Source organism: Ictalurus furcatus, chromosome 26 (assembly GCF_023375685.1).
Source record: "Ictalurus furcatus strain D&B chromosome 26, Billie_1.0, whole genome shotgun sequence".
Classification (NCBI taxonomy): domain Eukaryota; kingdom Metazoa; phylum Chordata; class Actinopteri; order Siluriformes; family Ictaluridae; genus Ictalurus; species Ictalurus furcatus.
This window is the reverse complement of record NC_071280.1, coordinates 14,748,692-14,762,981: the sequence shown is the minus strand read 5'-3', so window position 1 is coordinate 14,762,981 and position 14,290 is coordinate 14,748,692. Positions and strand designations below refer to the sequence as shown.

At 38.9% G+C, this 14,290-nt stretch overlaps 1 protein-coding gene across 1 annotated transcript; it reads left to right on the top strand.

The window, feature by feature from the left end:
* The first annotated feature begins 44 nt into the window (after positions 1-44).
* Positions 45-14,057, top strand: wbp1lb (WW domain binding protein 1-like b). The gene is made up of 4 exons (XM_053615508.1): positions 45-792; positions 5,370-5,472; positions 6,193-6,354; positions 7,782-14,057. The coding sequence occupies exons 1-4, from the start codon at positions 733-735 to the stop codon at positions 8,387-8,389; spliced, it is 933 nt and encodes a 310-aa protein (XP_053471483.1). The 5' UTR covers positions 45-732; the 3' UTR covers positions 8,390-14,057.
* The last annotated feature ends 233 nt before the right edge of the window (positions 14,058-14,290 follow it).

Here is a 14,290-nt window from a genome sequence, read left to right as displayed (position 1 = left end):
TATAGGCCATCTGCTAAATTAAGGTGTTTGCAGATCAAATATAAAAATCCATATTTACTCTCAATGAGTTGATTGGTGGATTGATGGCCGAGTCTCTGCTATAACTGCGTTCCGGGAATTTTTGAGTCGAATACAAATTGCACCAAGGTCTCCATTACTTCTGTGTTTGATTTCTTATTGATATGACATTGAATGTGACTAGAAGTCACTAGTTTCTCATAGGAAATATTAAAATACAGCTTAATACAACAAATTAATACCACAATCGCTAAGCACTTCACAAATATTTTTAGCATAAACATGCTGTATTTAATGTGCTTCAGGGCAGGGTGGGGTTTTCCTAAACGCTGCATTAAGTGATCTTTTTTTTTTTCTTTTTGCATATAAAAGTTTTTAAGGACATGTTAGGTCAGATTTGACAAGGTCCTCATCCAATCCTGGATCCGTGCGCGTTTAGGGGGCGGGGGAAATCACATCTTTGGCCTATCAGGTTGCGCACGTGGCGCTGGATGTGCAGATGTTGTGCAACAGCTGGAAGTTCCGCGCTGAGAAGCACGCTGTTCCTCCCGAGAGAGCCAGAGCAGCTATGAACTGGGAAGAAGGACTGCGGCGCATGTGCTCGCTTTTCTCGTCCCCGGCACGCGCAGTGAACAAAACATAACTCTGATCTCGATGTTTAGGAAACGCAGCCTGATGTTGACAGCTGGATTTTTGTAGCTCGTGTGTGCAGGAATGGGTTTGTTTTTTTACACAGCTGGACCTGTCAGTCCCACCGAGCCGACTCTCGACGAGGTGAGAAAATAAAATGGTTTGCTTTCAAATAACTTTAACCGAAAGTTAACTTGTGTGCTGATTAGCACGCGGAACCCGTGCAACCGACAGGCGTAAACAAACGCACACAAATGCATTCTTTTGTACTCCTACCCGTATTCTACAAGCCCCGCCCCTTTCTTCAGGATTAGCTAGCAGACCCCCGCCGCTCGAGCTGTGATTGGCGTGTAGGTGATTATCCAACGCTCCCATCGATCGATTGGTTGAGAGTAGAAATGCCTGGCCAATCCAGGAGAAGGAGGCGGGATTAGCCGGAAAAAGTGTGGTTATTTTTAGATTAATACATATGACTATTATACAAGTATTATGTTTTGTTAGTACTTATAGCTAATGTGTCATTAACTATAACGCCGCCTTATGTGTTAATGTTCTAACATTTTAATCCAAATCAGGATGGATACAACATAATCACGACTTATGATGTGGGAAAAAGTCTCGTATATATGTGTATGGGAATTGTTTGTTTTCATTCGGAGTCTCAAAAGGCACCAGTTTCATTTTATTCGTTTAAAACTGCGGTCATAAATGTTAGTTAGATTGTTTTTTTTTTTGTTTGTTTGTTGTTGTTTTTTTTTGCAAAATAAGCCTTTAGGAGCTTTACTATTTAGAGAAGACGGGCTAATGTATCGCCAGAAAACAAGCTCGAGCTTCGACGGTTAAGCTCTATAGTTCTGAAACGTGCACGCGAGGTTGTTTGTGTGCATCCGCTTTGCGCGCGAGCCTTTGCTAAACGCTGGCGGTCTGCTGGAGTACTGGCACAGTGCGTCTGAAACGACACCCCTGCCAAATATTTTCAGAGGAAAGTAGCTAATGCATGCAACTACAACAAAAATGTCTCCAAAGTCGTTGGATGACATCATAGACTAAATTGCATATTCGTTACATTTTCATGCTTTACTGTGTGTAATCATCCTGCAGCTCTGTTCTACACTGTATATTCTATATGACCTCTATATAATTCTAGATTCATAATATATAGCCTAGGTTATTTGTATATTATCTGTGTATACATTGTATATTATCCAGGGATAATCTGGGTACTTTTATATATACAATGTACATATCTGTTGCATATATTTGTGATTATACTTGCATATATTTTATTTTTATACATATTAACGTTTCTATTAAAGTGTGTTTACCTTTCACACTGTTCTACTCAATAGCTGCTGCACATATTCTATCTATCTATCTATCTATCTATCTATCTATCTATCTATCTATCAGTCTGTCTGTCACCACTTTTCCACTGCGCGGTATGGCTCGGCTCGCTTTACTTTTCTGAGCTTGCTTTTCCACTGCGGTTTAGTGCCGCCTCGACGCGGGTGCTGTCTTCCACTCGCCTTCACACAGGAATAGCGTTGTATTATGGAAGCCCTGTACAAATACACGGTCAGGCCGTATTCCAAACGCCTTTCCTGTTCACTGAACACGGAGCCTATTAAGGATGTAAAATAACGGCGTTCTAGAACCTCCGTAGTGTTCGGTTTGAGTAAGTTAGATTCAGCCGCGACAGGAGAGACTTCCGTAAACGCCCGTTTGGAAATCGGTAACAAGCGAGATGTAAAACCTAAGACAGAAACCTTTGTAATTTTATTTGTAATGAGATAAATGATACAGAATTTTTGATTAATAGAATATTACCATACGCAATGTATGCATTAAATGACACACATTTATTCAGGCACAATACAGTACCACGCCCTTATTCCCTCAGTGCGTGGCTCACATTTAGTGTCGGCTTGGCTCGTTTGGAACCTCGACTGAGGTGGTAGTAAAAAAAGTACCAGGTACCAGGTACTATCCACAGTGGAAAACCCCCAAAAAGCGAACAGGGTCTAGTCGAGTCGAGTCGTACCGTGCGGTGGAAAAGTGCCATGTTTACATTTATGGCATTTAGCAGACGTCCCTATCCAGAGCAACTTACAGAAGTGCTTTGAAGTCTCTATCAATAAATACATCCTCATACTGGTTCACAAGGTCAGGGACTAAGAGTACTATCAGTCTGAAAACCCTGTTGGGGAGGTAGCATAGTATGAAAAACACAAGACAATATATTTTTTTAATAACAAAGAAAGATTTTCTGAATGCACAATTAGGGCTACAGTCAAGACTGCTGTTGGCAAGTCATAGACAAGCCCAAGGCCAGGATTAGCTGATATCAAGTGATGACAGAGTCTGAAGGGGGTCGAGGCCAACTCTATACTGAGTCAAAATGAAAGTGAGACAGAGTCGAGATTGAGACCGAAAACCAAAGTCAAGCATTCACTTCAGTTTCATATACTGTATACCAGACCAAACGGAATCCTGCAGAAGCACTCTGAACAATAGATTTAGGCTATTTTTACTCACAATTTGATTTATTTATTACAAACTATCACTCGAGACTAAGACCATATTTAGCAAGACCGATGCCCAAGACCAAGACAAGTCCAAGTGCAAATGTTTGTAAGTCCAAGTCAATACAGAAAATGTCTTGAGACCAGATGCGACATTATGACCGGACTCAAGTCCTACAGCTGTACTCACAAAAGAATAGAAGAGTATAGTTTTATCCGAATAGAAAATAATAGATTATTATTTTTTATTTCCATATTTACGTAATACTGTTTTTAGGAGCAAAGAGCAAAACCTATAAATATGGTATAAATTATAAATAAGACAATTTCATGTGGGTGTGTTTTTGTCTCCCAGTGGTGCTTCATGTTGCCAAGTGGACGAAACAGATGAGATCTGCTACAAACACAGAACTGCTTCATGTTTAGAAAACTCAAGTTGCTGATCTACAGCTAGATCGTATTCATATGTTGATCAGTTCTGCTGAAAATTTTTTTCCCAAGTATTCAGTCTGGTGAAACTTTGCTGGGTCTGCCAGTTGACGACCCTTACTCTAGGCCATTGCATGGAATTTGTTCCTTTGGGAGCTTTCGGCACTTTTTTCCTTTCATTTTCGTATTAAATCACCAGAATTATTTATCTGAAAATTCGTCAACTTAGAATAATGACATTATGTGGCCTTCTGAACTTGTCTACTTAAATTAGTGTGACATAAAAAAATCAGGGCAGGATTATAATATAATACCATATCATATTTTATCTCAGTCACCTGAAATTCTGGTGTCTTGGCTGTTGAATGCAAAGTGAGCTAATCACAGGATGATATTAGACTGGTTCACGGTGCCCTCGTGTTTTCAACAGCTTTTCATTATTATTATTATTTCATTTTCCTTAAAAAAAAAAAAAAAAAAAACCTTAAAGCACAAGAAAAATCTTGTTCTCATAGATGGAAAATGATCATGATCTCAAACTCAGCTCTCACTTTTCATGGTCTCATGGTGTTAGGTCATGTGAATGTGACTGATGTTTTTTTTTTTTTCCCCCAGGGGAGAAGTTGTAGAGTGGAACAAAGGGAATGTTCTTAACACAGGCCCCAGGATCAGGTGGTGTTTAAGGACGAGCCTGAACTCATTGAGTCAGAAAACGTTCTTTTTTTTCAAGCACATTTGTGTTTGGGTCTGCATTGTATAACCAGAGTGTGGGCGTCGCTTTATGGTCAAACAAACCTATTAAAAAGCCCTTAAGTAAAGATTGAAAGCTATACATGTGCAGTGAAGCGTGTGGGGTGAACATCGCAGGGAACACTGGGTATAGAACTTTGTGTCTTTAATTGGTTAAATGAAGGACATGTAGGACATTTTAGGACTGAGACTAGGATGTGTATGCTTATCATTATTCTCTCACCACACAAGAGGGTTAGTGTGTGTTTTTTTCTTTGTCCATCTTTGAGACTTGGCTAAAAAGATGCATTCTCAGGACAATCCATTGACTAGTATCTCTCTGCCAGGACAAAACATACATACTAACTCATTATACTTTAATTATTCCCTACGTCATGAATCTGAATGCCTCATCTGCATCTTTTTATTTATTTTTATTTTTTTAAGTTGTTTTGTTTTGGGGGTTTTTTTTTGACTGAGTGTTGGTTTCTAGGGATAAGTTTTAAGGTTCTATTGTACACGATTTCCTTTAATGTAGCAAGAAGATACTAAATTGAGGTCACGGGACTGCAATGCTATGAAGTCTTTTAGCTCAATGTAAACATATACCCTCACTGGCCACTTTAAAAGAAACACCTGTACACTCACTCATTCATGCCGATCATGTAGCAAAAGTTCGATGCATAAAATCATGTCGATACAGGTCAAGAGCTTGAGATAATATTCACCTCAAATATCAGAATGGGGAAAAATGTGATCATGGCCTGCTTGTTGGTGCCAGAAGGGCTGATTTGAGTATTTCAAATTGCTGATCTCCAACACTACAAGGCACCAAAACAACTTCATTTCATCATGACATAGATTCTACAAGTCTCTGGAACAGTACTGGAGCAATGAACACAATTCTTTCAAAAGATATTCCCTTTAGTGTTTAGATGATGGTGGTGGAACGAGCTATCTAGCATGTCGCTACATAATTTGTCATCTACATATTATATATACAGTCTTTTCAACAAATCTGTGTTTCCTGCTTCCCTTTAGCAGGCACAACGATGTGTTGGCGAGAATAACCAGAGCTACGTTTGTGAGTCAGGGCACTGCTGTGAAGAGCTGCAGTGCTGCAACTACTATTACGAGTTATGGTGTGAGTACCCCTGTACACTTCCAATACTGTCTGTCATTAGGGATATAAATAAACGAGCCACTGAAAATGATTTCATTTATTCATTCATGTTGCATCTGCTTCACAAAGTGAGGCTCGTGGCAACACAATGAGAGGATCAAGTAAAATTTAGAGTACTTGTTTAAGGTAATAAAAAAAACCCCAAACAAACAAACAGAAAAACCTACATTTTTCGTACAATTTTATGACAAAGGTTTGACTACCCATCCCGTCCCTCTCATGAACTCCTTACTCCCTTACAGCATTTAGCAAAAGTGGAAAAATATGATTTACCTAATGTTTCTCATGATTAGATAGATTAAAACAGATATTAGATCGTTAAGCCTATTTGTAGATCATATTTCTCATTTCAAGCTGAAAATGATCTTGTTCTATTGGATTTAAAAAAATTCTTTCTAGAAATACACCTACATGAAATAACACTTGAAGCAACTGACTTTCAAAATATCTTTTTACCTGATATGTTGCTGTGCCCTCATTTGCTGCCACTTACAGTATCTCACAAAAGTGAGTACACCCCTCACATTTTTGTAAATATTTGATTATATCTTTTCATGTGACAAAACTGAAGAAATGACACTTTGCCACAATGTAAAGTAGTGAGGGGTGTACTCACTTTTGTGAGATACTGTATATATATCTCAGTGTCGATATCATTGTGGTTATTTATTTATCAAATAGGGTTCTGGTTGATGTGTGCTATTACCTTCATCCTGACCTGTTGCTGTGTGTGTCATCACCGCCGCGCCAAGCACAGACTGCAGCAGCAGCAGCGACAGCATGAGATCAACCTGATTGCCTACAGAGAGGCTCGCAACTACACCTCACCTCCATTCTACTTCAGTAAGAGTCACAACCAAACCCTTTCTGTCAGTGACTACGTTTACATGGACAGCAGTAATCTAATTATTGACCTTACAATACTGTGATTAAGGTGTTTACATGAGTCGCTTTTAGAATACTCCTTTCATGTACCCGTTTTACATGTTATAGAACGTAGTTCGATTAACGGCACACGTCATTACGTCACCGCGCCACGCCATCCGACGTCCTCTCCAGAATTTCACGTATCGACATACAGTTGGTCTTCGTTATGGTACCGTATACAGTCTCGGGTGTTTTTATTAAAAAAATTTTACGAAAGCTTCAAGTGCGGTTAATTATTTGTCATGCTGTACATGCAAATAGACGACTGTTTGAAGCCGTGGGCTGCGTCCCAAACCACGTACTTACCATCTATATAGTAACCGAGATGCATGTTTTTCGCCTACTATAGGCCTATAGTAGGTAAGTACGTGGTTTCAGACGCAGCCGTGCTCTCTTGTTTGCCGTCAAACGGTTGAGCACTGCCGTGTGTGTACGTGTCCTGACGCAAAATGCGGTGAAAACTCGTACACGATGTTAATAGTGTGATTAAGGTGTTTACATGTCTATAATACACCTCGATAATGCGACTAAAACAGGAATACTCCACACGTCTTAATTCCATTTGTGTTTACTTCGAGTATGAATTTAATCAGATTAAGGTAATTAAAAATTGCTGTTTACATGGTAGTTTCTTAATCAGAGTATCGTCTTAATCGGGTTAATATCGGATTATTGTTGTCCATGTAAACGTACTGAGTGTGCCTGTTTGTTTTTGGACTGATGTTCAGCTGAGGGATGTGCAGCCCACTCTGAATATCCCGTGACTCTGTATACTCCCACCTGTTTCCACTGGCAAAGGATCAGGGAACATTTTACATAGCCAGAAGAAAAATACACAAGGCAATTTGAGATTCTGTCAATATTGATGCTGTGAGCTAGTTTACATACTGTACACACCTTAAACCAGTCACCATGACTTTGAGACTTGGTGCCCCTTACGGACAGACTTATATTATCTAGATTCTTCTGTCCGTCATAAAACTCTTTGCTTCATTGTTTTTTTTTTTTTAATATGGCAGAGCCTATAACAATTTTTAATTTTATAAGTCCCCCTGATTTGCTATGCATGGTGCATAGCACTTGATGTTGCATCACTAACAACGATAATGGTCAAAGACAATGGCAGTGGTGTCTCGACCCTGTCTGCAGGAAGGGAATATAAGACTCAAAGGTGTTTTTTAACAAAAAGTTGTGAACTGTAGATGGACCACATAAAAATGACATGCTCGTTATTACATTCTTGACGTTTGTCAGTTTGAAAAGAAAGGCTTGAATTTTAATTCTGGGTAATAACTAGGCACCATATTAATTTTCCTACATTCTCTCCATTTTTTGTTTTTCAGGGTTTCTACCAAGCTATCTCCTCCCTGACTATGAGGATGTGACAAATCATCCTCTCACCCCACCACCTCCTTACTCTAATCTAAACGCTGGACCACCAGCTTGTACCAACAATGACCAGGAGGAGGCCCAATGTCCATCCAGACAGGCCACTCCCGTTCCCACAGTGTCAACAGCACTGTGCTCCAGTCCTGACATAGTGGAGCTTGAGAACTCCAGGGAGAACCAGAACAGAGATAATGGGAAAGACAGGGAGACCATGTTAAAGCAGGACATGGATCACAAGGACCAGGAACAGTGTGTGGAAGTACCCGAAGAGAAGACGGATGAGCTCGTGGGAAGAAGGCGCCACTTTACAGGTGACTCTGGCATTGAAGTGTGTTTGTGCAGCGGAAGAACTGAAAGCCACAGACCCAGAGTGCTTGAGGAGCTGTTAAGCAATGAAGACGACGGCAGCTCGATGGAGTTTTGTGATGACTGTGGAGCTAGAGATGATAAAGATGGTGAGCAGGGGGTAGAGCTGGATGCATCACCACCACCACCACCACAGCTCCATCCTCTCTGCCTATCTTTACATACCATTAATGAGCTGGAGGGGCCACAGGAGTGACAGAATAGAGGGGGATTATATTAAACATAACGGAAACAGAGACCCAACAGTACACACCATGTTTTGTGGATGGTATATAGAGTATGTCTAAGCCTTTTGACACTCTGATGGTTGAATGATTTTTTTGTAGCTACAGCCGTGTTAGGTGGGGAAAAGAGTCGTAGCGGATCCAGAACCTATCCTAGAAACACTGGTTTTAAGGTGGGAATACATCCTGGATGGGACACTAGTCCATCACAAGGCATCCAACACACATTCACACACTCATTAACACTTAGGGGTAATCTAGATTAGCCAATCTATTTACTGTCATGGTTTGGGAGGTTGGAAGAAACCAGAGATATGAGCAGTGACTTGAGATAATGACAAGATCCAAAGATCACATAAGATCAATAGAATTGTTCGGTTTAATGAGCCCTATTATTGTTTTGGTGAGTGCAAAGTTTGATGTGTGGTCATTCATATGTGGCTGGGATAAGTTCAAAAAACTTGGGAAGAACTGGCCTATGGGTGATATTTGCAAAGGATCCTTGGACCCCACAGATCGCCCCTTGTAGTTATATTGATTGATATGCTGATTTTCGTCAAGCTTTGTCATTGGGGCTAGTTTGAGTAATTCAAGCCATAAAGTGTTTTACATGAAAGCTTTTACTTTAAAGGAGACCTATTTTAAGCCTTTTTACAAGATGTAATATAAGTCTCAGTCGTCCCCAGAACGTGTCTGAAGTTTCAGCTCAAAATACCCCACGGATCATTTATTTTACCATGCTGAAAATGCCACCTTTTTGGGTGGAAGCAAAAACACACTGTTTTCGTGTGCTGTTCCCCGCCCCCTTTCCGGAAGAGGGCTGCGCCTACAGCTCGTGCTTTGGATACTACAGCAGTTGTGACTTTACAGTTCGTGCTTCGGATACTAAAATGATTCGCCCAAAACGTACACGGTTTTCAAAAAGATAATCACCTTACTGTATTGTGCATAATAAAGGTGCGGTTATGAATTCTACAGACAGTAAGCGTTTTCAGGTTAAAAATAAAAATGACGAAATAGCTCTGGTCTCCGTGAATACATTCAGAAACCATGGTAGCGTTAGCCGCATTAGCCGTGGTATGCGCTAATAAGCACATTTGAAAAGGCGATTTGCAAACATTCACAAAATATAAAGTGCAATACTTACGTCTTCTGGGTGTGAAGCTGGATCACGAACAGTTGGTACTGATCCATGCTTGAGAATCAAGTTTTTAGCAAATCCTTCTTTGTACTGACCCTCGTTCACAAAGCAGTCTGGTGTAAAATGATTTAAGGTATTTTTTGGGCAGATTTCCTTCAAAAATAAAACTTCTCCATGGTGTCTTTAGAGGCTCTGATGCTGGGAGTACTCTTATGTTCATTCTTACAGCCAACGAGAGAATACTTACAAAGCTTACTAAGCTGAGACATTCTTCTCCTCGCTGTAGCTGCTCCAGCATGGAAAACATGGTGGACTGTGTGCAGCTCACTCAGGGTAGGATCTATACTAATAGGGCAGAGTCCCTGGGCGGGGCTTGTTCCAACGTGACATCACGTTGGGGTGAAAATAAAAACGACTCATTTTGAGACACTGTTTATGATTTAATGGGAACATAAAAAAGGAGTGGGTGGATTTTTAGCACTGTATGGTGGTTGTGTACACACTCTGCCGACACAGATTTATGTTCAAACAACACTTAAAAGTGGATTTTGCATAATAGTTCCCCTATAGGTAAATGATAAGATACCTTAACGATGTGTTAGCTAGACTGGCCTCTGCTTTGCACATTTTTCAATCTCTCCTGCCAAAAAAGGGGAAATTGAGATAGATTTTTTGCACTATTTTGCAAATTATGGCAAAGTGGCCAAAAAAGTCAATGAAAGTTATGAAAGTTGTTTTTGGAAGCCTAATTTGCTTTTATTTAACCAGAATTTGCACATAAAAAAATACAACCTGTTTCTGTTTAATGATTGGTAGGCATAGTGAAATGTAGACATGCAAAAAACAAACAAAAGCAGACATGCAAAAAATTCAACGAAAGTATTCGACTTAGTATGAAGTTTATTATCTTTTAATTTAGTGTTAAATGAATTAGAAGTAGATTAGTTTAGAGTGGGGGAAATAAGTATTGAACGTGTCAACATTTTTTTCAGTAACTGTATTTCCAATGAGGCTATTCACATGAAATTTTCACCAGACTTTGGTATTACCTCAAGAAATCTGGTCAGAGATATCGCGAGGAGCTCCTGTACGTGGACGGTTGATGACGGAGTGATGTTGCTTCTACTTGTGGATAATGGCCCCAATGGTGTTTACTGGAGGATTCAGAAGTTTTGAAATACGTCTGTATCCGATTCCATCAATATGTTTAGCAACAATAAGGTTGCGAAGGTCTTGCGAGAGCTCTTTGCTTTTACCCATTATGAGATGTTTCTTGTGTGACACCTTGGTAACAAAAAGCCTTTTTATAGACCATCAATTTACTAAGCGAATATTCATTTGCACAGATAGGGGGTATAATTAATTTTATTATGATTATTACTATTATGGATTTCAGCTGGTTCTTTGCCTTACCTTGCCTTGAACAACTGCTTTTTCTTAGCGTCTTCAATACTTTTTTCCTGTCATTCCACTTTATTATACATAACTTTATTTATGGACTTTGATATTGTGAATTCTTTATATTTTGTGGATTTCTTGAGTTAAGACTGAAAATTTCATGAGAATAACCTCATTGGAAATATATTTACTGAAAAAAATGTTGGCACGTTCAATACTTATTTCCCCCACTGTATATATAAAAGACATTTAGCAGAATTTGTTGCCCTGCCAAAATAACTTGACGATAATGATGTTATATCTTAATGTTTTTCAAATCAATTGCAGATCACTTCATATTACTGTGACCATTTTCTGATTTCAAAATTAGGATCACTTTTCATTGATTGTGTTTACGTGGTGCCAATAGATACTGGCCTTAAAAGCATTTTTATGAAACAAACCTTTCAATATTATTAATAATCACTTACCCCAACACCTTTTTCATTTCCACAACAGGGCCACATAGGTAGTTTTGATTTTATAGGTCTAGGCCCAGTCCTTCTTGTATTCTATACAGTTCAAACTTTATATCCTTGCAGAATAACTTCAAATATTTACAAGCACACTGTTTTCCAAGATTTAAGATATAGTGGTGTACCCTCCATTAACCACTGTTGGAAAATGACCGTAGAAGACCCTTCTTTCAAAAGCCTGAAATACAAGTACAACCCAAATGTTTTTGGGGGCTCAAACATACGTGCAACATGTCCCAGAAATTGTATTTTTAGTCTTTTCCTGCCAAAAAATGCAGTTATTTAAAAGTCAGAAATTCAATTTCTGTTAATTTCATGCTTGATTGCTATGTATTGGAAAAATTTAATCTGTGGACCTTTGGATCTTTGGACCATGTGGATAAGAATATCGACATTCTGATTAGAATTGCTTACACAATTAAACAAACAAAAATAAATCTGTGGATTGTTTCTAAGCTTCACTGAAGTAGGAAATGTGTTTTCTTAATGTCTTGTGATTTTGGTGGTAACCCTATTTATATTTGTATCATACAGTTAATGTATCTAATATGTATTTAATTATATTTGTGTGTGTGTGTGTGTGTGTGTGTGTGTGTGTCAGCACACTGAAGCAGCATTGAGACAGCTTTAAGGACAGGATATGGTGGTTGGTGTGGGTTTCTATAATTTCTTGCATTTGTTTTCATAACTGTTCAAAAAATTATTGGCTAGGGATTTGGTTTTTATGTTTGACATCCTTTGCCCGCTTTCCCTATTATCATTTTCTGTTATTCTACTCTATTATTCGTAGAGTGTTGCATTTAGTAATTGACCCACATAGCTATTACTGTGATGTAGGTCACAATCACAAAGAGGAGGTAAGGCAGGAACAGGAAGCGGTCAATAACGTTCATGATCAGCTTCCAGTCATGCAGTTTGCACTTTCTTCCATCCTCAGTCAAATGGTCAGCACATCTTGGGTCATTTTCTTCAGCTCATCCACCACCGCTGCACCCTCCATCTTCTCCATTTCTCCAGTCTCAGCAGGTGTCATTGCTTCACCTGACACGTCCAGCATCACCGGTGACATGAAGAACATGACGAGATCTCAGATGAGCTATCAGTCTATCTAACATAATGTTAATTAATGTTTTACTCTGGAACTCTACAGTTGCAGCTAGCAAACACTAGAATCAACCATTAAGTTTATGAAATATGAATGCCATATTTAGCGCTTAGAATGGGCATCCTGTTATAGGAAAATAATGAAATGGTGGCGTTAAAAATTTGCTTTTAAACACCTTCAAACCAATCATGTTCAAGAATTCAACAGCACTGGGGTACAATTTACTTTATACTCGGCGCTGTTTAATTCTCGGTTCTCATTGGCCAGGAGGTGTTCGTATTCATGAAAGTTTTGACAGTATTGCTGGCAATTCAGTTCAATATACATATATTCTATATTAATGTGCTCATCCTAATCCCTTATAATTTATATATTAATAGCTAATTCACATGAAGTTACATCATTTAATAAGAAGAATAAACATTTGTGTTGCTCTTTAACAACGATAATATAATTGATGATAAGTTGATGTGGTGACATGTCAACTTTATTTAATGTTTATGGAAGGAAAATCTCCAGTATCAGCTTTTTTCTGTGTCTTATTAACCTCAAACTGCTGTTATTGATAGCAAGGACTTTTTTATCTTGTTGATTAAATGTAACTGTAGACTACTGTACAGATTACCACCCTGTTGACTAATTTAATATAACAGCATTCCCCATTGCTTTTATTTCTCGTTCTGCAAGTATTCTTATTGTATGTGCTGTAAACCACTAATCCTTTTACCTTTTGTTTGTGGGTTTAAAGTCACTGTGACCGGAGCAGCAGGACTTTTGGGGAACATGAACAGGACGTGGAGCCAACGGGGCACTCACTCTGCGGTAATATTCTGAGTTGTTACAGAAGTTAACAATGAACATTGCCTCCAGAAGGCTGATCACCAACCTTCTGCAACAAGCTGAGGGATAAAAATACATCTGCAAAGGGAAAGAGATGTACACATGATACAGTATACAAGATGTGGGCCATATGTAATACAATAGTCCATTACTATGATTGTACTTTAAGCTATATATTGGTTATCTCAGAGAATCAACAGTAAGCTACACATTGTATTATAACGTATTACTGTGCAACAGCGCTGTACTTATAAGGGGTGTGTTTGCAGCACTATCAGACAGGAGGTCATTAGTGTTGATCAGAAAGAGGGTGTAGCCCAGGATGTGAGTCGTTTTGATAGCAGAACGAGCAGCATTATGAGGAGGCAGGAGGAAGCTGAACAAGTCCAACAGACTCAGGAAGCAGCTAGGGACCAGGAAGTTCACTACATAGAGACTGGCCTCACGTTTATGCTCCACATTTTCTCCACAATTTCTTTAGTATTAAGACATCATAAAACTGAAGTGATTTAAAAAAAAAAAAAAAAAAGAGAAAGAAAGATGCAAGGCAGACAGGTAGATTCACTTACGCTGTACGTAACAGAAGAAAAAGACCTTTTGCTGGTAAAGATAGAATTGGAAACAAGGTGTGTCAAGTTAACAAATCTCCATCCCGAATCAGAGTGAACGGATGAGTTCAAAATGAACGTCAATTTAGCGCTCAGCTTTAGTTCATTTTCTGAAAGAATGTATATCATCATTTCACAAATTTTTAACAAATATTATATAGTCATAGTTCTTTCATACATTCATCTTCAGTAAGCACTTTATCCTGCTCAGGATGGGATGCCTGTCCACCACACACACATAGAGATATTTTAGAGTCACTAACCAG